This window comes from Aricia agestis, chromosome 14 (assembly GCF_905147365.1).
Source record: "Aricia agestis chromosome 14, ilAriAges1.1, whole genome shotgun sequence".
NCBI lineage: Eukaryota > Metazoa > Arthropoda > Insecta > Lepidoptera > Lycaenidae > Aricia > Aricia agestis.
This window is the reverse complement of record NC_056419.1, coordinates 6,939,379-6,964,739: the sequence shown is the minus strand read 5'-3', so window position 1 is coordinate 6,964,739 and position 25,361 is coordinate 6,939,379. Positions and strand designations below refer to the sequence as shown.

Here is a 25,361-nt window from a genome sequence, read left to right as displayed (position 1 = left end):
ATGTAAAGCAATTTTAAAGAAAGATTAAAAGATTATGCATAGGTATTGTTAGAAGTTTTAAGCCATTTTCAGGTGTTTTTTTTTCCTATTCCCTAAAATTTTTCATTCATCGATTTTCAATAACAAATTAAAAAAAAATGAGGCCTGAGGGCGATTTAAGAATATCGGCATAGAAACAAATTGTATCTGTAGTTCGACAAGTAACCGCTAGAGGCGCTGTAAAATTTGCCATTACTGTTACTGAACATTTACGGTAGTCAGTAGCGAGTATCGAAAAATACTATACTCATGGTAGAGCTACTGAAAATTATGCATAGATGTATTGTCGAAGTACAGATCCAATTTGTTCCTTTGCCGATATTCTTAAATCACCCTCAGGCCTCATTTTTTTAAAATTTGTTATTGAAAATCGATGAATGAAAAATTTTAGGGAAAAGGAAAAATCACTTAATTTAGTTGAGTTATGTATTGATCGGCTGGGATCGGCTGGGATTGCCCAGCCGACAGATCATGACTTACATTGAATAGACATAATCCAACCAAAATATGACGTAGGTCCGTCTACTGCCTATGAATCAATGTCTTCGATGGTACACTACATTTGTTTAAACTAAATAAACCATTTTCTTTCAAAACAAAACACGTATCACACATTTTATCAAAAATACTAGAATAACTTAGTACTAAGTAATTCCTGAGGGTAGTTCTATGTACACTTGTAAATGTCACTGTCACTTTGGCACACACTGTTTAGCGCCCTCTGTCGTCAGTGGCGGTAAACGTTCCGTTACACGCTGAAGTGTTTTCCGGAGCTTGCCTGAAAAACATAATAAGAGTTTTGAAATAGTACATTTTACTTAGATTATGCATTAATTAAAATAGTGTCAAAAATGTGTTGTACTAGTCTGGGTTAAATCGTGATTAATATCGTTGTGCTATCTTGTTCATTCTTAGGGTGGGTTGCATCAGAGGCGTGGTTAAAGTTATGGTCAAAGTTATGGTTATAGTTAAGGCTAACTTTAACTTTAACCTTAACTTTTACCACAGAATTTGACAGATGACAGCTGGTCTGACAAGGCTTGAAATGGACGTGGGCGGGAACGCTGCGTTGTGGCGTTGTTGTGGCAAAAATGGCGTTTTTGTATAATGATAGCGTTAGTTCCTTTTTTCGCCACGTTCATTCAAAGCCTTGTCGAGCTCAAGCTAAAGTAAGTTGGTGCAACCCACCCTTAAGTGTTATGAAAGAGACAAACCAGATTAGTGCAACTATTTGCAGGTCTATGGTCGCAACTCGCATTATGAATTTGTGTGTATAGTTTGTTAGTATCATCGTGGTTTAATGCAAAATATGCAATAATTTCATAAGTATTCTGACTTATACTCGAGTACCGTCAAATTTTTGCTACTAGCAAAAATACTTACGTTTTATGGTCAACTGTATCAGGCAGTAGCAATATGATGCCGCCGCCTATCGCACTTAGAACGGCAATCGTCGCCATCGGCAAATGTAGATTTATTTTTGTCTGTAAGGATAACAATTATTGAAGTTTAGATAAATTGTTTCTATATTGTTATTTTTAAACGGGTTGGTAATTTTTTTTATACGGGAAATCATATCTTATTTTTTCTAAACTTGATAATTCCCGTTTAATGAGAATGCATTGAATGAACATGTGTTTTCACACAACATACAGCTAGATTATATAAATCGTTTGTTTCACACATGTGTGAAACAAACGATTTATATAATCTAGCTGTTTCATAAGTTATTTTGTGTCTAACTGCCGCACTCAAAAGACGGATATTCCTCAACTGTAATTAAATGAAGATTTATTTGACATAAGCCCCATTTAATCATCAAACTCTTCAATAAATTTAAGTTAGTATACACTCACCAAGTTCCACAAATATGGAATACACATCAGCGCCAGGCCCGCTGCCAGCTGACTGGCCCCGACTCCGAGGTTCCTTAGCAACGTGGGGTACAGCTCCGCCGTGAATATCGGTAGCATCATATTCGTGGCTCCGATAGCAAATTTCCCGACCATCAAACATATGATCATTATCCAATCATCCTCGAACGAAATGGAGAACAGCTCGCTCGCGACGCAAGACAGACCGCACACCATCATGGTGATAAATATAGGTATCCGTCTGCCAGCCTTCAGAAGGATCGGTATGCTTAGAGCGATCGCCGGGATCTCAACCAGCGCTAATATGATTGATGTTAAATGTAAGTTTCCCAGATTGAAATTGCCAATGTTCAGTAGAAGGCCATAGTAGGCAATTGTCATGGAGAACCAGGCAAGGAATAAGCATGTGGTGCGTTTGAAGAGATACCCTTTGAACAGCATCACAACGTTCGAATTTCCGTTCGAGTTTTCTTTTTGCTGAGTGCTCAGTAGCTTGTCAATTTCCGTCGTGTCTCTCTTGTTGAATCTGGCGACCTTTTCCAATATTACTTTGGCTTCCTGTGTCCTGCCCATGCTTAGTAACCATCGTGGAGATTCGGGGAGGACAAGTCTGAAAACAAAACAGTTTAACGGTTAATTACAATACGTCGATAACGATAAAACCGTGCCATTGTAAACATAGCTGTATGATAGGTATGGAACATTGTTCTAATCGTGGAATTTCTATAATAGTTTCTGCTTTAACATACTTGGGCTATTTACGGTACCATTAATGTACCATTAATGATTATTGTCACTTGCATGTACTATTTACACGTGAGAGTTGTTACGACGAATAATCATTTTAATTACGTTGGGGAATGCCAAAAAGTTTCGACTTAAACAAGAAACTCACCCTAAGAATATCAGGAAACATCCGGGTATCGACAGTGCTAGCTGCAAATCCCTCCAGTTTGGCAGCACCAGCGAGACTAGGGACACGATGACATAAGCAAGCGGGAGCGGGAAGAAATTGCAGACGCCCGCAATGGTGACCCACTTCCCGCCCACCAGCTCCACACTCAACACGAAGGCGGCGTATACCACGGATACGGAGACCAGACCCATCACCAAACGCACTCCCACGTACTGGACGTACGTGTTGACTAGCAGAGAGAGTATGGCGAGCGCGCTCTGCGCTACGATCATACTGATAAGTATCCTCTTTCGTCCAAACCTGGAAAAGAAAACATTCGTAAAAACATGCTAAAGTTTATGCTATCATAAAATATAAGAGTATTTAAAGAAAAAATTTAAGAAACTTCGTCTATACATTTAATTAAGTAAAAAGTCAAGTACATAATTGGTATAATTCTTTGATTATAATATGCACAAAATACTGGACTCTTCTTACGCATTCTTATTTCAGCGAGAGTAGATAGGTATTAGGTACAGACGCGTAAGTTTAAGTTCAAGCAACAATTAATGTACGCAACGTACGTAATATGTACAATGGCTTATATGTACATAATATGTACAAGACTTTAAAGTTTATTACATAGTTCAATTCATAAAAAAAATTATGGAATAAGAACTTACTTATCAGATATCCAGCCACCAACGACACCTCCCACACCGATTCCAACAAGGAACACAACTTCCGCCAAATTTGTGAGTCCCGATCGATCGCATACCAAACTCCATTCTGATATGATGGTGTTGCCAACGTCAGATCTGTCGAACTCCCATTCTGTGCACTTTACTAGTGACGTCAGAGGCGCTGTGTAGTTCATAATATCTTCCACAGTGACGTAGGATGGTATCGCACGGACGTGGCAGGCATCGGTAGGCTGGCTGTAGTTGAGCCATATGTCAAGAGGTACACTTGATAAGTTTTCCGGCCTTGCGCACCAAAACTTCGTTTGTGTAGCCTGGAATGGAACAAGAGCAATCATTGAGGATATACCAGATATTTAGTTGGCTGGCTAATGATTAACAAAAGGCTTGGCCTAATAGACATACATTTTGTATGTGGTAGCCGCGCTATCAAATTGTATAATTGGGCAGGTATAATAAGGTAATGTTTTGTATCCCTTTTGTCCTAGAGATTACTGTGGACAATAGGAAACATAATTCAATTGTACCCTCTAAGAGTCTCAACTAAGGTTTATGAAAATTAGCCGTTATTACATAATGGGTTCCTTAATAAATTCTTAGGCGGTGTTTTGACTACTTATACTATTAACTATTCTGTGCTATACTATAATATTGTTGACACCAAGGTTACAAAAGACTCTATCACTATAAGTTCAGTATTTACTCTTAGAACTTTGTTTTGCTATATTGTATGAAATCAGCTGAAGATAAAACAAACAACCATCTTCAATGTTAGTTAGTGAAAATGGATATTAATTTGTATGTAACTTTAGCCAAGTATAGCCAAGTAATATGTAATTGACATATTATATCCATTTGAACGCAGCTCAACCAAATCCAATAATAATAATTAGGGTTAGTACTTAAATTAAAATAATTTTTTCATGCTCTGATTCCGATGGCAATTATCCTTAACAATCTTACCGTAAAAGTAGGCAGGTAAATGTGGAATGTGCAGGGGAAAGAGAAGAGTGAGAGCAGGAAGGTGATCATCAGCTGCCAAGGCCCATAGTCCCCGATGATCTTGGACACGACGTCTTGTTCTCCGTCATCATGTTCCGGAGCCTTCGGTTTGTCCTTACTGAGTCCTTGTATTGGTATAACTGAAAATAAAATATTCATATATTAGTTAAAGTTATTAAGATTGTTTGTCATAAACACCGTTTTCGAACAAAGGTCATTGTGATTTCTAATAACAAATAGAGCGAATTAACACGGATTACACATAGGCTTTAGATAAAATAACTCATGCACTTCTTATAAAATAAAAGTACGTAATATCTTTACCTAATTTATATGTAGAAGTTCTGGCTTTTGGATAAAAATAATAATAATCAGATAATATTATACTGCTTTTTGTATCTTTTTTAAATTTTTAATGAGGAGTTCCTCAGGGACTTTGTAGTAAGACCTCTTCTTCATAATATTTATGCTAACGACGATGACTACGATTGTTATATTTTCATATTACGGTATTCGAAATAATAATATTATCATGATTTAAATGAGGAGTTTGTTACAATAATAAGCAATAATTTCATTATTATAAGGAATAGTCGACCATTTGTAGAAGGAAATTATAACATGTGTAAAGATTATCATGACCTAGTATTAGAGGTTATTGATAACGTCTGAGGCTACGGACTAGTGCGATTAGCTAAAAAGTAATTAAGTCTGTATTTATTATTACTATGACATATATTTTGTGCCTAATTAATATTTATATAAATAAACGCCTTTACGCCAATAAACCACTTATGTTATCATATATTATGGTTATTATAATTGCCTTTGATAATTCTAAATTGTAATAATTATCTAACAATGTTAAGGATTTACATAATAATATTCAATTTATAAAGGACTAGCGGTAAATCCCAATTGTGGACATCAGATTTTTTTTAATAGAACATACTTTTGTTCTATCATCAATATTTTGTGCAGCGCATGCGACGAAATACGTTTTAGGGCAGTTTTTTACATTTTGGGTTATAATTATTACGTTAGTAGTTATTTATCCCTAACCTTTTCTAGCATTAAATATAGCACATGTTACCCAGGGTGAATGTAGCTTTCCAATGGTAAAATGATTTTTGAAATCGGCACAGTAGTTTTTGAGTTTATTCATTACAAACATACAAAACTACAAATCTTTCTAATAGTTAATATTGTAGATGTAAAAGATGGAAAAAAAATCCTCGTGACAAAAAACGTGTTCCTTTCTATTTGCGAAATAAATATTCAGCTACAATTTTAATATGGTAATTTATTAAGATTATAAGATTATTTGTGAAATTCAAATAACTGGCTGATTAATTTTGCATTGAAAATAAAATTTATTTTACTAGGCTTCTAGAAAAGACATTGACACATAACGGATGCTAGAAACATTTATAATGTTAATTAAACATTTAGCTATTATTATAAATTTACATAATTTGTTGGTCTAGGATCTTATTTATTTTTGCTTAAAATACTATTGAATGTTTTAATATTGAGTTTATAAACGAGTACATATTATTATGTCTGTAAGTGCCTCAGAACTAAACAAGGAATAATGACCTACAATCTTCATGCAAATGCATACAGTCGTGGGCGTACCGAGGGGGGGTACTGGATCATGTTGACGTCCCTACTAAGTATATTATCTAGTACTTTTATCTATTAAAATCAAAAATTAAGAAAACGAATTTTTGCCATTTGTTTGCAATACAATATTTACACAACTAAAAATTATATATTTTTTATTCTTTATAAACTCCTAGCTTATAAAAAATCTGATTTGCCCCCCCCTGGCCCAGAACCTAGGTTATTTGCCCCCCCTGGCCCAGACCTGGGTATTTTGCCCCCCCCTGGCCCAGAACTTGGGTACGCCCATGCATACAGTAGATGTTAATTTAAAATTGTGACTGTCACCGGAACTAAACCATTGAAGTTATGATATCTGGTAATTCAATAGACAGTAGGATTTGCGGCCAAGGCGACTGATTATGTTAATTTAAATTGACAGTAAAAAAGCAGAAAGTTATCATGTGTGTTTGCTTGTTGTATTAAAATCGATATTATTTAAATCCTTGATACTACAGTATTTGAATTATTCAATTTGCTGATATCTATCATGGGGCTAAAATATCTTCATACTAATTAGGGTGGGTTGCACCAGAGGCGTGGTTAAAGTTAAAGTTATTATCAAATATAAAAATATTATATACTTTAACTTTAACCTTAACTTTGACCACAGAATTTGACAGATGACAGCTGGTCCGACAAGGCTTTAAATGAACGTGCGCGGGGGCGCTGCTGACAAAGTGAAAAATGGCGTTTTTGTATGATGACGGCGTTAGTTCCTTTTTTCACCACGTGCATTTAATGCCTTATCGAGCTCTATTGATAAGGTTAAACATGGCGTCCATTTTTGACTTTAACCAAAGATTTGACATTTTGTATTGTCGTTAAAGTTATAGTTAAAGTAAGTTGGTGCAACCCAAAGTCGTTTTAGAATGGCAAGCATTAACACACAGACAAACAGACAGATACTCGTAATTCGTAGGCCTTAGCGTACGGACGAACTATAATATAAAAGTATTAATATAGACATTTATGCTACTTCCTTTGGCTAATTCATTCAAGACCTTAGTCTATTTTTGGCGTACAATATGATTATTCCGGATCAATTTTTGGTATTTATAGAAACTGATAACGGATATGCAAAGGATACTTATATTATAAGAGGTCGTTTGCCTTCAATATCGCAAAAAGTTACGACCATTAATATGAATTTAAACGTGGGAATCTAAGAATATATTTTCAATAATGACATTCTAATTATTGTATCTTTATAATGATTAGTGTCACAATATAATGCAAACAAAATTATACAATTATATAAAGTTCTTAATTTTAGGAAAATTGATTTTAAAATCGACTCTGCATTATTTGACACCTATTAAAGAAAATAGAATTATAATAGTTGGAGCGTGTTTGATTTACTTACAGTAATCTAATTCAAATCTATTCACAAATCTTAACTTGTGATATTACAATCACAAGTTAAGATTTAACGCGGCAATGTGATGATGATAACAAGAATTTTATCTCGCTAAAAATTGAGAATGTCTGAACTGATTTAGGGACCTATTAGACAAAGAGCGGTTACGCGGTCAAGCGTTCAAGCGGTAGCGTTCTCTGTTTTGTATACTCACACAGAACTTCACAGAAGGCGTTCTGACCGTGCTAAAATTCCTCCTGTGTGACTGACCGCTCGAACGCAGAACGCTTAAACGCGTGACCGCTCTCTGTCTGATAGGTCTAGTCTTAAAATAATTGAGTCCAGGGAAGGCTTATATTAGTAGGGTATTGATACAAAGTTCACCACAAAAAACTTTTCAAAATATCTCACCTTACTACTACTGCCTTCTCTAATTTTGAGATATTAGTGAAGGTGATAGAACTCTGGAGAAGGTGAGCCTTCTCAGAGTTCTATCACCTTCTCTAATGCCAAAGGAAGTAGCATAAATGTCTATATTAATAATATTATAGTTCGTCCGTACGCTAAGGCCTACGAATTACGAGTATCTGTCTGTTTGTCTGTGTGTTAACTGTGTTAATGCTTGCCATTCTAAAACGACTTTAAGGGTGGGTTGCACCAACTTACTTTAACTATAACTTTAACGACAATACAAAATGTCAAATCTTTGGTTAAAGTCAAAAATGGACGCCATGTTTAACCTTATCAATAGAGCTCGATAAGGCATTAAATGCACGTGGCGAAAAAAGGAACTAACGCCGTCATCATACAAAAACGCCATTTTTCACTTTACCAGCAGCGCCCCCGCGCACGTTCATTTAAAGCCTTGTCGGACCAGCTGTCATCTGTCAAATTCTGTGGTCAAAGTTAAGGTTAAAGTTAAAGTTAGCTTTAACTATTACTATAACTTTGACAATAACTTTAACTTTAACCACGCCTCTGGTGCAACCCACCCTAATTAGTATGAAGATATTTTAGCCCCATGACAGATATCAGCAAATTGAATAATTCAAATACTGTAGTATCAAGGATTTAAAAAATATCGATTTTAATACAACAAGCAAACACACATGATAACTTTCTGCTTTTTTACTGTCAATTTAAATTAACATAATCAGTCGCCTTGGCCGCAAATCCTACTGTCTATTGAATTACCAGATATCATAACTTCAATGGTTTAGTTCCGGTGACAGTCACAATTTTAAATTAAAATCTACTGTATGCATTTGCATGAAGATTGTAGGTCATTATTCCTTGTTTAGTTCTGAGGCACTTACAGACATAATAATATGTACTCGTTTATAAACTCAATATTAAAACATTCAATAGTATTTTAAGCAAAAATAAATAAGATCCTAGACCAACAAATTATGTAAATTTATAATAATAGCTAAATGTTTATTTAACATTATAAATGTTTCTAGCATCCGTTATGTGTCAATTGTCTTTTCTAGAAGCCTAGTAAAATAAATTTTATTTTTAATGCAAAATTAATCAGCCAGTTATTTGAATTTCAAAAATAATATTAATAAATTACCATATTAAAATTGTAGCTGAATATTTATTTCGCAAATAGAAAGAAAGGAACACGTTTTTTGTGACGAGGATTTTTTTTCCATCTTTTACATCTACAATATTAACTATTAGAAAGATTTGTATTTTTGTATGTTTGTAATGAATAAACTCAAAAACTACTGTGCCGATTTCAAAAATCATTTTACCATTGGAAAGCTACATTCACCCTGAGTAACATGTGCTATATTTAATGCTAGAAAAGGTTAGGGATAAATAACTACTAACGTAATAATTATAACCCAAAATGTAAAAAACTGCCCTAAAACGTATTTCGTCGCATGCGCTGCGCAAAATATTGATGATAGAAGAAAAGTATGTTCTATTAAAAAAGATTTAACGCGGCAATGTGATGATAACAAGAATTTTATCTCGCTAAAAATTGAGAATGTCTGAACTGATTTAGGGACCTATTAGACAAAGAGCGGTCACGCGGTCAAGCGTTCAAGCGGTAGCGTTCTCTGTTTTGTATACTCACACAGGAGGCGTTCTGACCGTGCTAAAATTCCTCCTGTGTGACTGACCGCTCGAACGCAGAACTCTTGAACGCGTGACCGGTCTCTGTCTGATAGGTCTAGTCTTAAAATAATCGAGTCCAGGGAAGGTTTATATTAGGAGGGTATTGATACAAAGTTCACCACCAAAAACTTTTCAAAATATCTCACCTTACTACTACTGCCTTCTCTAATATTGAGATATTAGAGAAGGTGATAGAAGTCTGGAGAAGGTGAGCCTTCTCAGAGTTCTATAACCTAGAGTCCTAGAGTCTAGACCTTATCTAGAAACCAGGAAGTTTCTAGATGAAGGTTATTTATTAATAGCGACTGCTTAATTAGGTGTAGCTCTCAATTACAGACTCATATGAAACAATTATTACGAGAATCACTTCCATTAGCTGCACTTCAAGTCTCTTCGCTATTTGCATTTTACTCAAACTTACTATTTTTAACCAAATTCCAAAAAAGGGAGGAGGTTATATAAAAGGCTGTAGCTATTTTTATTACTGGAACTATTTTATGTTCTTTTTATTTACCTATCATAATTAACAGTTACAATAACATACCACAATTGGTAATTATTTATGATTAAGGTGTTACCAGTTGTAGTGTATAATTTTAAACTCATCAAGCTTCAAAATTAAAAACTAGAGATCCGGCTTTAAGCAAAGGTAATGAAAAAACAGTAAAGAACCTAACTTGTGAAAGAAATAGTTATTGCATATTTGAGCATAATATTTAATTCTACAAAATCTATTTGGTTACTGAGCTGCAATTACTATTTGTAATTTTCTTTTTGTCTTTTGTTTAATTAGTGCGTGTTATGATTCTTCATATTCTAAATAATTTAAATTACTTGTTATTGAAAAAAGATATACCCTTTATATTCACCACTGACTTGCAACCTCATTGGAACAGTAAAGTGCGTATCATTACGTAACACACGTAATAGTGTGACAATATTAATTAGTGTAGACGCATTGTCTCGATACATTGCTATTGTATTGTATAGATCTACTGCTGTCTATAAAATAGTCCCCTTACTAATAAACGCTGTATAAGCTTTGAATAGTTATACAGTGCTTTGTCTTCTTCAATCCAATTAAAAATGTCACTTGTGTGACAGGAACAAAACACTGTATAACTATTCAAAGCTTATACAAGGTTTATTAGTAAGGCGGATAGTATGTAATTTATTAAATAGTATATAGTTTTTAATGTAAACTGCATAGGCCTATATCAGAGATAACCTATAGACATAAAGATTCTTCGTAGGACTAACATACATATTATTATTAACTTACTTAAGTGATGCGCACTTCGTTCTGAAGTCTCCTCCAAAAATTATAATATGTATGGTATAGTAAACTTGATGGTTTAAGTTTACTATACCTACCATACAATATATTATAATTTTTGGCTGGTGCCATTATATAGGACATGCGTGAACTCAGAGAAATTGTTGTCTGGGAAACAATCAAGTGCCATACAGAAAACAGAGCTCTGGAGGTATTTTTCAAAAACAGGCAGAAAATTCGGCTGTAAATGTTTTTCCATAAATATAGGTAATTGATTATTTAAGTCTTGTACATGGGTTTGCAACATTACATTATTACAATTGTTTGACCGACACTGACCCGCTTTCGTATAAACGCAGTTTTTGTCGGTGCAATGTTTCGATAGAAATTCATGTTTACAATGCCATCATTATTCGTTAGTTGTTACTAAAAGAGCTAGTTAGCAGCTACTGAAAAAAACCTTAATACCTGACTCCAAACAAGAGTTTGGAGTCAGGTATAAAGGTTTTTTCAGTACCTGCTAACTAGCTCTTTGACTGACGACTGCCTAACGAAGTATTTAGTCTGAAATAGGTGAATTCTAAAGTGAAAACTCCTAGTCTTTATTATCAAAATTGCATACAAAATACGAATTGATGTATTTAACTATTAGAGTATCATCAAGCGGTTTTTTTTGTCTCAAATATCGTTAACTCTGGATTTCGGATGTTTCCCTAATTCAATTTTAGCTTGCTCAATGCTAATGGTGATGAGAACCTATCCTAACATTAAACAGTAAACAGTACGTTGACCTTATTTTTTCTACTGGGTCCAGTTTTAAATTGTTATATAATTGACACCTTATCAATAATTAATAAAATAGATCGCTTGTTATAGCGATACAGTGGCATAATATACCTTTATAGGTATATTATTAAGGCAGTATCTGTAAGCTGTACTTATGTACAGCTTACAGATACTGCCAAAATCCTGCCCCATTTAGCATCGCTTATATCGCTAATGCCACGTGGCATACATAATCACAAGGTACAATGAAGGGGCATAATAACTTGGCACAATACAGGGCAAACTATAATAATAGATAATTATAATGATAGTTTGCGTTTGAGCATTAGCACCTAGCCAGATAATAATTAACTGCCAATTATAGCATTGCATGTCTGAGATACAATTCGAAGTTATTAAACAGTGTTCATAACTGATTTACTGGGAGCAAGAAAATATTTAAATAAATTATAAAATGTCCCTACAGGCTTACCTAACCTTTGAATCGTCAGTGCTTCATATGGAAGCTTCTTTGGGGTATACTAAACATCCTCTATCCTAATCTGACAGATCCGACGACATTTCAATATAAAAAAATATAAAAAAATTTACCCACCACCTGAGAAATCTGATTTCTATACCATGATAACTAGACACATGTCGGAAGCCTATGCAAGCTTAATCTGACACGCTCGAGCTATTCCCGAAATTCCCTCTTCCCCTCCCCAACTATGAGAGTTGAGAGACAGTTATCACATTCGCTGTCATTAATATTTTTTAATAGCCGAAAAAACTTAAGCGGTGCTATTTTGTTAACGCTACTTGGCAATTAACGATGACGTCGTCGATACGATAAAACACCGTCGCTCTAACAGAAACACCAGAAACTGTCAAAATCGTAGTTAACTTCTAATTAGCTATAAAAACAATCAATTACACCTGCATACTAAATTGTACAAAAAATGTAATTAGTAATTACTACGACGGCAGTCTATCCTATCTACTGCGAGCCCTCTCTAATGACCCGTTAAATTGCCTCGTAGGAAGGAAATGTGAATGAGATGTCCATTAGAGCCAACTTTATACCTTTGACTCATCTTGTTCAGATTCATAGCTACTAAGCGGCACGTTGAGACCGTGCCCTGGGGCCCCTAAGCTTAGGAAGGCCCTCAATGTCTGATCTACAATCTATAAATTGTAGATGCTATTTTTTTCTAAGTTTGCCCTCAAATAGCAATGTAACAAATTGCAGTTGGCAGGGGAAGTAAAATTTCCTAATTAGTCTCTTCGCTTGAACTGACACTACCCTACAATCTACATTATACAGTACACTACATTGACGCTACATTATTTTTTTGACGGGGGTTCTTGGATACCTAGCTATGCCACTGATCTTATAGGTGGTTTCTTGTTTCTCCTCTTTATTCTTTGACTCATGCAGTACGCAGTTGCGTACGTGCTCAATCGTGGATCACACCACAAAATACACAATAGCATAAAGAAGGGACAGAGGAGTTAACCCATCTGTATACTAGCCCCCTTACTAATAAACGCTGTATATAAGCTTTGAATAGTTATACAGTATTTTGTCTTCTTCAATCCAATTAAAAATGTCACTTGTGTGACAGGAACAAAACACTGTATAACTATTCAAAGCTTATACAACGTTTATTAATAAGGGGGTTATAGTTTAGATAATGTTTTCTCCTTATCGATCAAATCAAAAGTAGCTATATCTATCTTAAAATAATATGAATGTTTTTATTAATAAGGAGGTAAGACTCATACAACACATGAGCGTAAGATTATTCAAACCCTTCATGTAGCTTCAGACAGCATTATGTTTTTATTATTCTGCTCAAGAAGGAAAGCTTATAATTTGGGGATCACTAATTTAAGACGCGTTTAAGTATTAATCTGGTGTTCAATCGGCGTAGGAAGTCGCTAGTACCTAAGTAATAAAGCTAATTAGAATGTCCGTATATTTTTTTGATTGCTAGGATTATGTAAATTTTATACGACGTATTGAGGTAGGTCTAAAAGTTACTTATTAGGTAATAACAAGGTAAGTGACGTTGCTAGACATTAGTTTATTGGAGGCCGTCTAGTTAGAGATATTACTATTATTTAATTAATTAAATAACTGGGACGTAATACGACATAATTATTAATATTACGTGGATGAGAAAAATGTCCTCAAATAGGCTTGTTCAACTAAATTTAACAAAATCTACTATCGTACGTAAGCAAGCCCAAAAATGTATTTTTAAATGTTATTTTTTCATCTGAATAATAAATTAGAGCTGGTTTAGATCCATGTCACCTATCAAAGAAAATTTAAAATAATTCCATAATTAGATTTTCTAAATTTGGTTTTTAATGTTACACATTAATATAATTCAAAGAAATAAATCACTTCAGTCACTCACAGAATTTAATTTAGTAACTTTTACGCATTTAATATATAAAAATAGCATGTTACGACTAGTGTTATTTAAAAAAAACTTGATAATCTCGTATTTGGAATTTGATATTTTATTACAATTAGAAGCTTAGAGAGGTTCTAAAATTAGGAGGAAAGAATAATATATGCGTTATAACTATTACGTAGAGTCTAGCTAGAATCGGCCTGAGTACCTGAGAGAAATTAAGCTTTGCCCTTAGCAAGGTAAAGTAAACTAAACTAACCTAAAAAATCAAAAAATTAAACCTAAGGATTTTTACTCAAAAATAATTATCAATCAAAAGACATCTCAAATAATAAATATAATATATGATGATTATCTAAAGTAAAAGACATATTATTGATACCCATAACAATTATTCTGATGCAATCGGACAAAAATGATTTATAGCGAGTAATCTGTTTTGTATTGTTTTCGGTTCCTCGTCCTAACGGTCAGTCTCTACATGAGTAGTCCTCGATGAGGGCTTCCTCTATTTATGTAATAAAATACGTATGCCACACTTAAGCAAATGTTGAGACAATTTGGAGCAGTAGATCATTGGAGACAATCATTCTTTTAGGATAAACTAAGTATACGTTAATCTTGAATTATAATAAGAAAACTGTTTGCAGAAACTAAGGGTAGGTTCTATCAGAGAAGTTGATTCCTAGACAGATGGGGGACCTCCGTAGTTTGGTTGCGTTATGTCAAACCTAGCCGACAGATCACTATTAACATTGAATTGACATGATCCGACCAAATGACGTTGGTCTGTCAACTGCCTAGGAATCAATTTCCTCAAAAAATATATGAGCTGCAAGCGGTGTAAATTGATGGACAAGGTCTAGAAGGTCGTTCACCTTGGATACACAGCTAATTTTTTCCAGATCTAATCCTTTTTTACAAAAAGCGTACTTTTGGAATCAGCTATGACGGTGTTAGTTCAATGATCTTTTTCCTTTTCAGTGCCAAAAAATGCTGGCGAAGCTGTAAGCTTAAGACCCAATTTCACCAACCTCTGTTTATTAAATCCTAACAAGGCATTACATATCGGACCTTGGAAAATTAAACAGACTGTTAAAAATACTTATGTCCCACAGTAAAAATTTAACAGCGGATTAGTAAGTGAACAACGAGTGAATAACATTCAATTCGTTCGTTCTTGTTATGAGGCGACGAAATTGCAATGTACAAGTTTAATACGACATGTTGGCTGCAATGTGTCATTTTCACCTTATTCGTCATCTGGTAGATAATGCGACCAAATTAAAATATCACTGATCGCATACATTTGTTACACTACAATAGTCCTTTTTAATTTACCAGGTTAATAATTATGATCTGTCAAAGCTGAAAACATGAATCATGATACAAACTTTTATTTACTTATTTCGGCTTGGTAATTTTGATACAAGTCAGTGTATTTGCAATGTCAAGGAAAATCCGAGGGCTGAATTTTTGACAAAATGAAAACAAATAATTATGCATAACATGAAAAATAATAAATAATATGTAAGGATGTGGCGAAACATGGCGGCAACACTGAAAAGTCAAAACAGATTCTTTTATTGATATTGGATATTGTCTTTAAAAAGTTGTTGTTTTGACTATTATAACGGCCTGTTATATATTTAACGGACCTCCCTAGCAGGAATTAAAATTTAACACCGTGTTAGGCGATTTGACATGACATTAGCGTTTGGTGGAACGCTCGATAGCTCTAACAGGCCGTTAACTGATTTAACAAGCCGTTATTTATTTAACATTGCTTGATGAAACTGGGTCTAAGAATTTTATTTCAATATCATGTATGAGTGAAAGAATAAAGTTCGCGGAAATCTCGGAACATTTATTCGATCCCGTGAATCCAAAATTTGTGGACAAAATGAATAGAAATACTTTCTAGAATCAGCAATTTCCTTTTCCTTTCCTATATGTCAATGAGATGGTTAAGGTTACTGATAGTGTAATACAGTTACTGATACTTGTGACTCATAAACGAATCCGGAAGAATTATCATCATCAACCCACATGCATGCCAATCTATGAATAGCGGGTACTATAAACAGGTGACATAATGGAGAAAATCGCATAAACAATTGTTTAATAGGTGTATTCTTGTTAGTGTTTACAGAGGTGCCGCTGTGTCACAACTGTGGCCACACTGAACTTATTACTTCGGACATTCCCGTATTTGTTGATATGAATATGAGGTACATAAAATTATTTAGTCTAAATCTCTAAATTATTTAGTAGGAAGCAGATTGCGAGGGTCCATCTGCTTATTACTACAAGTAATATTACAATACTTTTACTTTATTTAAATTACCCTTGGTGCGAAAAACCTATATACAAAGATAGCAAAAAAAGGATATGGTCGAATTATTAGCTCATAGACGGCCCCAAAATAAATACTTTTTGACATATACTTTATTTTATCTATGCTACCTTTGGTCGTTGCCATAGTACCGGACTAATTTACTTCACTTCATAATTACTATTCTTTACAAATAAAGCACTACGATACATAATGGTATTATAACTACACTACACTTTTACTGAATTTTATTGCCAATTAACAATACAAAAACACTAACAATACAACTCCGAACTACTCTGGACGGAGGGACGAACAGTGAACTACAGAGCAACGTACGTTCTTGATATTAAAGCTGTTATCATATAAAAATGCAAACTGCTGCGGTTCAGAAGGGAGGAAGGCTGTAGTAAAATTTTTTCTTTCATCAAATTCGTACATGCCTCTAGTCTGCAAAAGATTTTTTCTGTCATGGACGAAGAAATTTAACCTTTTTTACGAGGAAAATAAAGTAAATTTGGTGACCCTAGTGGGGGAGATCTCCGGAAGCAAATCTGCTGAACGAAATTGGTCCGACGTGAGCGCGCGGTCACTGTGCTGGTTACTTGCACCCGTATTGTTGTACTATCGGATAAGTTGATTTATAGGCAGAAGGCAAAACAATGTAATTTGGTCGCTTTATGTCAAACCCATCCGTCAGATCACAGCTAACATTGAATTGATAAAACTCGACCAAACGACGTAGGGCCGTCTACTGGCTATGAATCAATTTATTCTATGGTACCTCTAACAACCAACGGCTAGAAACTATATTTCTAACTAACTTTATATCAGTTCCCTCCTAATACAAACCTTCCCTCGACTTCCACGAATATTTTAAGGCCGAGCTCTTATTAGCTTGGGCTGTATGTATGGAACAGAATTTTTGAACACGATTTTTACCTACCTCCATAGTCTAATTAGTTCGAAACTTTGCATACGTAAGAGCCAATGACAATGCCACGAATATTTCAAGACTTTTCTCTTTGTCGGCGTTCTCGAGTTTTAGCGAAAGTAATAAAATTAAACATATATTTTTATAGATATAGAGCATAACAAAACAATGTGATAATGTATCCCTCATTTATTAACCTTCAAGCGGGCGCGCGCTACGAGTATTTTGTAACGGCAGTGGTCGCGTCGCGCCTAACCTAAAAGACGTCGTGGGTGAATTTGGGAAACACAACACTTTTCATTCAACATTATTTATTACTAGCTGAAAATTTTTAATTTTTAATTAATCTGTCGCCACGCTGTATCTTAAGAACCGCTATAGCTAAACTTCTGAAATTTTCACAGATTGTGTATATCTGTTGCCGCTACAACAACAAATACTAAAAACAAAATAATAATAATATTTAAGGGGGGCTCCCATACAACAAACATGTTTTTTTTGGACTTTTTTGGTCGATATAAATAATGACAACATGTGCCTACCTGAAATTTTTAGAAAGGCTTATAGGCAATAATTATTAATAATTAAATTTAAATAAAACACAATTTTTGGCCTATTTTTGCTCTATAACGGTACGGAACCCTTCGTGCGCGAGTCCGGCTCGCACTTGGGCGATTATTCAACTACCCCATCATAGGCAGTAATCCTTTTGAGATTTTCAGTAGCATGAACTCTTAAGTGCTAAAGCACTTAATTAATAGTGCTGCCACAATTAATAGTGGCATTTAAGATAAGGTAAACCTTATCCAGACATTTAATTGAATTAGTAAGGACTAAGGACCCTCTTCAAGAAAATTCGATATAGTTTGGGCGCTACAAACCACTTTTAGTGTGTGTAGCGACCAAACTATTCAACTTTTTCTTTTGATTTAGGTTTTGTTTTGAGTTTGAGTTGGCAAAGATAATGAGAAGCACAATTGGATAACTGAAACTGAACTATTGAAAGTAGCTGAGCTATATAGTAGTAGATATTATTATCATAAACTTGGTAAAGACAGTTTTAATAGTATGAGGCAAATGATTTAAAGGAAGATATTCTAGTGTGGTTGGGTTGTCATGACTCATGCGTTGCAAAGGAACACTTGACACGGTCGATATAATAAATTCTGCAAAATAATCAAAGCATTATTGAAAAATTACCCAGCGTGATTAAGTTTTTGATGACTATAATTATTATTACTGCTTCTAATAAAGTAAATATTATACATAAGACGCGACAATCTTAATTTTAGTTCTATCGTAGGATTAACTAAGTCATTGTATACTTTTAAATTATATCGCCAATTCCCGTGTAGTGTGTTTGTTAAAGATTGAAAAATTAAAACAATACGTTTTCAGCTTCAAAAGGCAATCCAAAAAAATCTGCAAGCAAATTCTCTGCATAATATCTATCCGCGATGAATACTCTACATCGACAATGATTTATAAAAGTAAAGTACTATTAACAAAAGCACATTTTGTTTGAGCTACTCTTTCAGATTTCAGTTGAGTTTTCTTTCAGATTGGTCCGCTTTCATTTTTGCATTCTTTTGACAACATTCTTATAAATGTCATTCTAAATATTATCTTATAAATATAGTATCTCAGATATATATACAATTTTTAGTTTAGTTGTCTAATTTAAGCTCGAGGATTCGAGGACTTTTAAGCTGTTTGTGATTAGTTCAGGCCATTTAGCCGAAACATTTTCGTTTTCGCTTCGTTATAGAATCGCCGATCAAAATGTATGGAATTGACATAAGACGAGTCGAACGTCAACGTCATATTAACGAACGCTTATGTCAATTCCATACATTATCATCGGCGATTCTATAACGAAGCGAAAACGAAAACATTTTGGCTCACCCCCCAGGAACGTTTTAAGTGTCGAAATTTTTGGAAAATCTTCTAGTAAAAATATTACTTTATTCTCAGTGTACTGGCAACGCTAGTGGTCATAACATTTACCTGCAAATTTTTCCCTTAATCTTTGTTTACAGAACACGTAAAACCTAAGTAAACATTGATCAAACGAAGCATCCGATGCAAACTGCAGGCTTAAACGCGATCTAGCTTATCTCTAGAAGTTTTAATTTACATACAGTCTAGTTCTTAAGCGTACGGAATTTTGTTTCAAGGTAAGATCCAAAATAATCAGATATGAGGAAAAAATATGCTTCCGGCTTCTCGTATTGTCGCCACAATCGAAAGCTACACGCAAAGCACGTATTATTGGCTCTACGACATTGTTAAGTTGATGTAAGATTTCATTTAACCTTTACAACAAGGAATAGCGTGCGCAATAAAAAACGGAAGAATAGAGTCAAGTAATAGGCGAATTGGAATATCCGCTTCGATGAAAAACGTCATAACACCTTCAACTTTTCCACAGATCCTTGGCCCTGTAGAAACATGATTTTCTAAATTAATACAGGAACTGCATCACGCAAAAGCTAAAGTTCGTTTTGTAGGCTATCTGTGAATAACTAAACAGTTTCTTGAGACAATGGTAGTGAAGCCTTGAACTTTTAAACGTTTTCAAATTCTGCATTTATTCTGCACTAACTAGACAGGGAAAACCTCGTTATTTTAGTTAGTACTAAAGTACACCTATTAAACCTAATATATACTTATAAATAGCACAGAATACGAGTATATATATTAGTTGTAAATAGTAATAATTAGTAGGTACTAGGAAACTTTACCAAACTGTATCTACTAAAATGATATTATAGGTATAACATACGTAGTATCCCTAAGTAGTCTGTGGGTATAACTTATTATAAAAATTATAGAATGGCCTTTCAAAGTAAATAAATAAATAAATAAATAAAAATTGTTTTATTTCTGAGTAGATTTTTAGAAAATACTTTCAGAAAGTGTAATAGTTACGATGCCTTCCACCGGTTCGGGAACTATCCCAGCGAGAAGAACCGGCGTAAGAAAGTACTTATAATGTAAAAATCCTTTTAATAATATATAGATCGATATTATGTACATCGTGTAGAAGTATACAACATTGTCTCCTAGTTTATCAAGCAATTTTTCTGATATTCATCAGAAAAATTGCTTATTGTATTCACATACAATCAATAGATTAATGACGAAATATTGTGTTAGTGAAACGTCTCCATACAAATTTGAAACCTTGATTGACCCTGTGCGTTGCGTCCTCGTATCGCAAAAACAACATTTGAAAACGCCGCCGAAATTGCCGCAACGCAGTGTTGTGGCCTGGCCCTTAGAGATGCACAAAACACGAACTACAGCACTGAGCGTGTGCCCTACTTCATACAATTAACATCTCTGAATATTAATAACCTGTAACTCGAGGTGAAGAACTACCATCTTATATTAGTTATTACCTGTGGTTATTACCAATAGCTTTCACTTTATCAGAATACAAAAAAGCCTAGGACGTCATGTCAATAAGGCTAGTCTTTTGCTATTCTACTGCTATTCGATAAGATCAAAATTCGCCCAGAATTTTTTGCGTAAAGATGTAACCAATATACACATTCACAAACATTTGCATATTACCATTGTGGTTTTGTACCTATGAGAGGTTACTCGCATAAAGTTGGTCTTTATGATCTTTTGATTATTATACTCGTAGCATTATAGACAGTATTTGCCTTTATCATTATTGGCTTGAAATACAGAGTGTAACAAATCTCAGTGGTAATTCTTTTAGGGTTTGTACGTATTCCTCGCAGAGTCGCTGAAAGATTATTTTTTTTTTTCACTTTTGTATGGGCAAGCGCCCCAGCGTCACGAGTTTCCCCATACAAAAGTGAAAAAAAAAAATAACTTTTCTGCTATTTTCACAGTGAACCCTCTGCGAGAAATACGTACACACCCTAAAGTATTATAACTTAGTTTTGTTACATTCTATATAAACTGGATGGATTTAAAATAATTAATCAACAAAATTTGAAATCACTTATTTTTATAGCATTCATTAATCCTCGTATATCGCAAAATCGTTTATTATTTAACAAAGATATTAATCTTAATATACTTATTAATGGCTCGCTATCAACAGGGGGTAGATATATTATTCCTTAATTGTATGTTGCTTAAAAGTTCATAATAAGGCGCATTTACGCGTAAAATATTTTGAATTTATTATATTTTACCATGAACAAGACACATAACTCTTGTAAAAAATTATCTTTATTGCAATACCGTGAACCGTTCCTAAGAATTTTCAGACAATGTCAACACTGTGTGTAAATACAGAGTAAGGTTGTGCAGTTATTATGAGATAACGACTATGTCGGGCCAGATTACCAGCTATAATCCGTTTATAATGGAGTATATGGGTAGCAAAGAATCTCCTATTAAACTACAGCTTATTCCCAGGTTAAAAATGGTGGATACATCTGAAGTACACTGTTAAGTCTGAAGTAGCCTTTCATCAAGACATGAGAAAAATACTGTGCTGGTATGGAACCTATACCATGCAACAAAAAATATATTATAGGACCTTAAGGCCATCCCCTGAGCAAACGACCTTGACCGTACATTTGCCGCGTTGCCGAGATCGCACCAAATCCAATTTTTTTACTTATCTTAGTTCAAAATTGACCTAAAAAATATCAAACGGGGAGTATACAGCAGTTAATGAAATTGTTGATTTATTGGCGTGTGTTTCCTACTAGTAACCTACTAGGGAGATACTGACATTCAGTATCTTGCTTGAATTTAAATAAATTGGTATTACTTTAAAAGCTGATATCATGAGTATAATAAATAAAAATAGGAAATTAATAAGTATGAGAGGAACGTTCATATATACCTACTGAAGATTATTGTTGTATTTTTATTATAATTTTGTAGCTTTCAAATTATGAGTTAATAATGCTCTAAAAACGGTAAATTACGGCAGGGCCTGTATTCCCAGAAACGGACGATTTTCAAGATTTAAAAATGACATTAGACACAAAAATATAGTAATTTAAATTCTGAAAAAAATATTTGTGTTAGTTAAGGATCTAACACAGTGGAATTTATATTCTATTACACAATATCATGAACCTCACTCGATAGAAAAAAATCCCAAAGCTACCTACCTCTTCTTTTAACGAAATTGCCATACTATGTCCAAATTATTTGGAATTTTCAGATAATTTTTGCACTGAATTAAAGACAAAGAATATATCTAGGGAGTTTCGTTTTTTTGACTCGATTTAATTGATGTATAAAAAAACGACGATCAAAAAACTATAAAATAGGAGGCGCAAAGTGTGTGACTGAAAGCGTACCAGCCGAACCTTTGCGCTTGCTATTTTATAGTTTTTTGATCGTCGTCGTCGTCGTCGTTTTTTTCGAGACATCAAGTTTTCTCATTTAAAAATATATCTAGTTTTATTAGTTTATGCATGATTAATGACATCAAATTAAAAATAAATCCGGCATATTATGTCTTGTTAATGTATGCGGTAAAAGACTATTACTGTAATCAGAGGGCACGCGATGAGAGCATGATTGTTAAGAAGGTTAAGATAGTCTAAGAAGTTTCCTGTGTGGAAGGATGTTCGAAATACGAATATTCAAAACGGCGGAAACCGAGATATGCTTGAGGTCCTATGTGTTACGAATATAATTGAGGTGCTATTATGTTACATAGATGTTGCTCGCGACTTCTTTCGGTCTTTCAATCTCGCCGAAAAACTTTTTCAAAATTAAAACCATTTTGTGTCCTTTCTCAGAACGCAAGAAAATAATTTAATGATGAAGGTTCGCGCACACTTTGTCGGCGCGTGCCGGGGCGTGCCAGGGCGGGTCGGGGCTATAGCACACTATTGCCGGGTTGAGTCGCATCGCATTGACGCCGAGGTTTGCCGGGCCGCATCGCATCACATCCGCGCGCCGCTTGCTATAGCACACTGTTGCCGGGGCGCAGCGGGTCTTGTCAGGCCGTGTCGCTTTGACGGAAATCCGCCGAGAAAAATTCCGCGCCGATGCGCCCCGGCACAGTGTGCGATACGCGCATCCGCTTCCATACAAATTGTATGGAGGTGGATTTTTGCGATGCGCCCCGGCACGCTGAGCCCCGTCACGGCCCGACTCAGTGTGCTCACTCCTTAATAAGTTCAGCGATTTGAGTGTGAAGAGGTAACACTGAGAGGACTGACAAACAGAATTAAAGTCACATTTTATAGCTACTACTTTTTATGATAGGCAGTTAACTTGACTGTCCTTATGTGCGTCAAAGTCAATCTAACGACATGGAGCAGAGGTGGTGCAAAATGCAGTTATTATAATATTATTGTTTAAATAAACCAATAGATTATGATGTTACTAACATAATTTATAAGCCTCTACTAACAAGTGAGTCTATGTTACTTAACTAAATAAAATATTTCATTTCATTTCATATAATATAAGCTGTTTGTCTGTTACGTCTAATAATATCAGGAATATTTCCATTTTCTACGTAAGAAACGAATTCGTTTTTGGCGAAGGAATTTGCGAGCAACATCTAGTAAAATTTGAAAAACTATTCCTACAAAACTGTTATTCGCATAGTAAAATTTCAAAACAAATATTCGAGACTCATTGAATACGTAATATATTTTTTTAACTTTTGAAAAAAAGTTTTAACAGAATATAAAATTCTTTGATAAATACAAAATATTTTTTTGTTAAGTATATTTAACAGAATATAATACAAGATATTTTTTTTGTTATAACACAGAGATCATGAAGAGATATTATACATAATCACTCTAACTTTACAAGGTTTTTCAGTCACTTTAGACAGGTATAATAAATTTTGAAAGCTCTTGCAACCAAGGATTACTGCAGGTTTTGAAAGGAGTCTGGCTTCTTTGTATGCAAATATTATTTTGAATGCATATTTTCCGGTAAATAATTGCATGTTTATAATCATTATAAAGTAAAAATGTTACCTAATTAGTGTACCAACAAACTCTATTTTTTAGCGTAATTAGCTCTAGAATCCTAGTCTAGAATCCTTCAATTCCTATTTCCATTTTTTTTCTGGTATGTTGTAGTCAGCCTGTATGTTGTTACTCAAAAGTAAAGGATGGAAGATCTAGATACGCTATCACAAGCTAGTTGTCTATAATCTTCTATCTACTATTATTTATAAGGTTTTGCAAACAGGATAATAGTTTCAAGCTAAAAATGATACCAGTAAATTATTTCAAAATGTAATTATCAGCGATTATATTAATTACAAATCGTTTAAAGTTGAGACTTTTTTACATCAATTGTTATGAAAAACAGATCGTTTTACATCTCTAGGACGAATTATAATAATTACTTAATAGTGGCTCTTTTTTTTATGAAATAAGGGGGCAAACGAGCAAACGGGTCACCTGATGGTAAGCAACTTCCGTCGCCCATGAACACTCGCAGCATCAGAAGAGCTGCAAGTGCGTTGCCGGCCTTTTAAGAGGGAATAGGATAGTAGGGGAGGGTAGGGAAGGGAAGGGAATAGGGGAGGGTAGGGAAGGGAATAGGCTGTTTCACGCCGGTTTTCTGTGAGCCCGTGGTAGTTCACCGGTCGAGCCGGCCCATTCGTGCCGAAGCATGGCTCTACCACGTTTAAAATGTTATTATATGTATGTTCTTTTACCATAAATCCACCATAATATAAATGAAAATGTATTTAAATAATAATCATTAGCTTTGTCCACACTGTGCCTTTTTCTGTTCGTAAAGGGCATGCGTTATAGCGCAACCAACAGTGAACGTGAGGCATGCCCGCGACGCATCCAACCGTATCCAAAACTTCAAAAATGACAATATTGTCGTTGCGTTCCTTGACGCATTCAATTATTGGATGCGCCTTGATATGAAAGTTGATGACGAAAATTGAAGATGAAAGTGCACAGTGTGGACATAGCTATTTAAATACATTTTCATCTTCTGTCAGTTTTAACG

The 25,361-nt window shown here is 34.5% G+C and overlaps 1 protein-coding gene across 2 annotated transcripts in view; it reads right to left on the bottom strand.

Annotated features, from left to right (window-relative positions):
- Positions 1-541: 541 nt before the first annotated feature.
- LOC121733723 (organic cation transporter protein-like) overlaps positions 542-25,361 on the bottom strand; it is a 68,604-nt gene continuing 43,784 nt past the window's right edge. For both annotated transcript variants that reach the window (XM_042124073.1, XM_042124072.1), the window contains exons 2-7: positions 4,473-4,651; positions 3,492-3,823; positions 2,809-3,129; positions 1,896-2,523; positions 1,423-1,523; positions 542-817 (exon numbers count right to left, since the gene is read on the bottom strand). In XM_042124073.1, the coding sequence (XP_041980007.1) occupies positions 751-817; positions 1,423-1,523; positions 1,896-2,523; positions 2,809-3,129; positions 3,492-3,823; positions 4,473-4,651 (1,628 nt within the window). In that variant the 3' untranslated portion in view covers positions 542-750. The remainder of the gene's footprint in view (positions 818-1,422; positions 1,524-1,895; positions 2,524-2,808; positions 3,130-3,491; positions 3,824-4,472; positions 4,652-25,361) is intronic.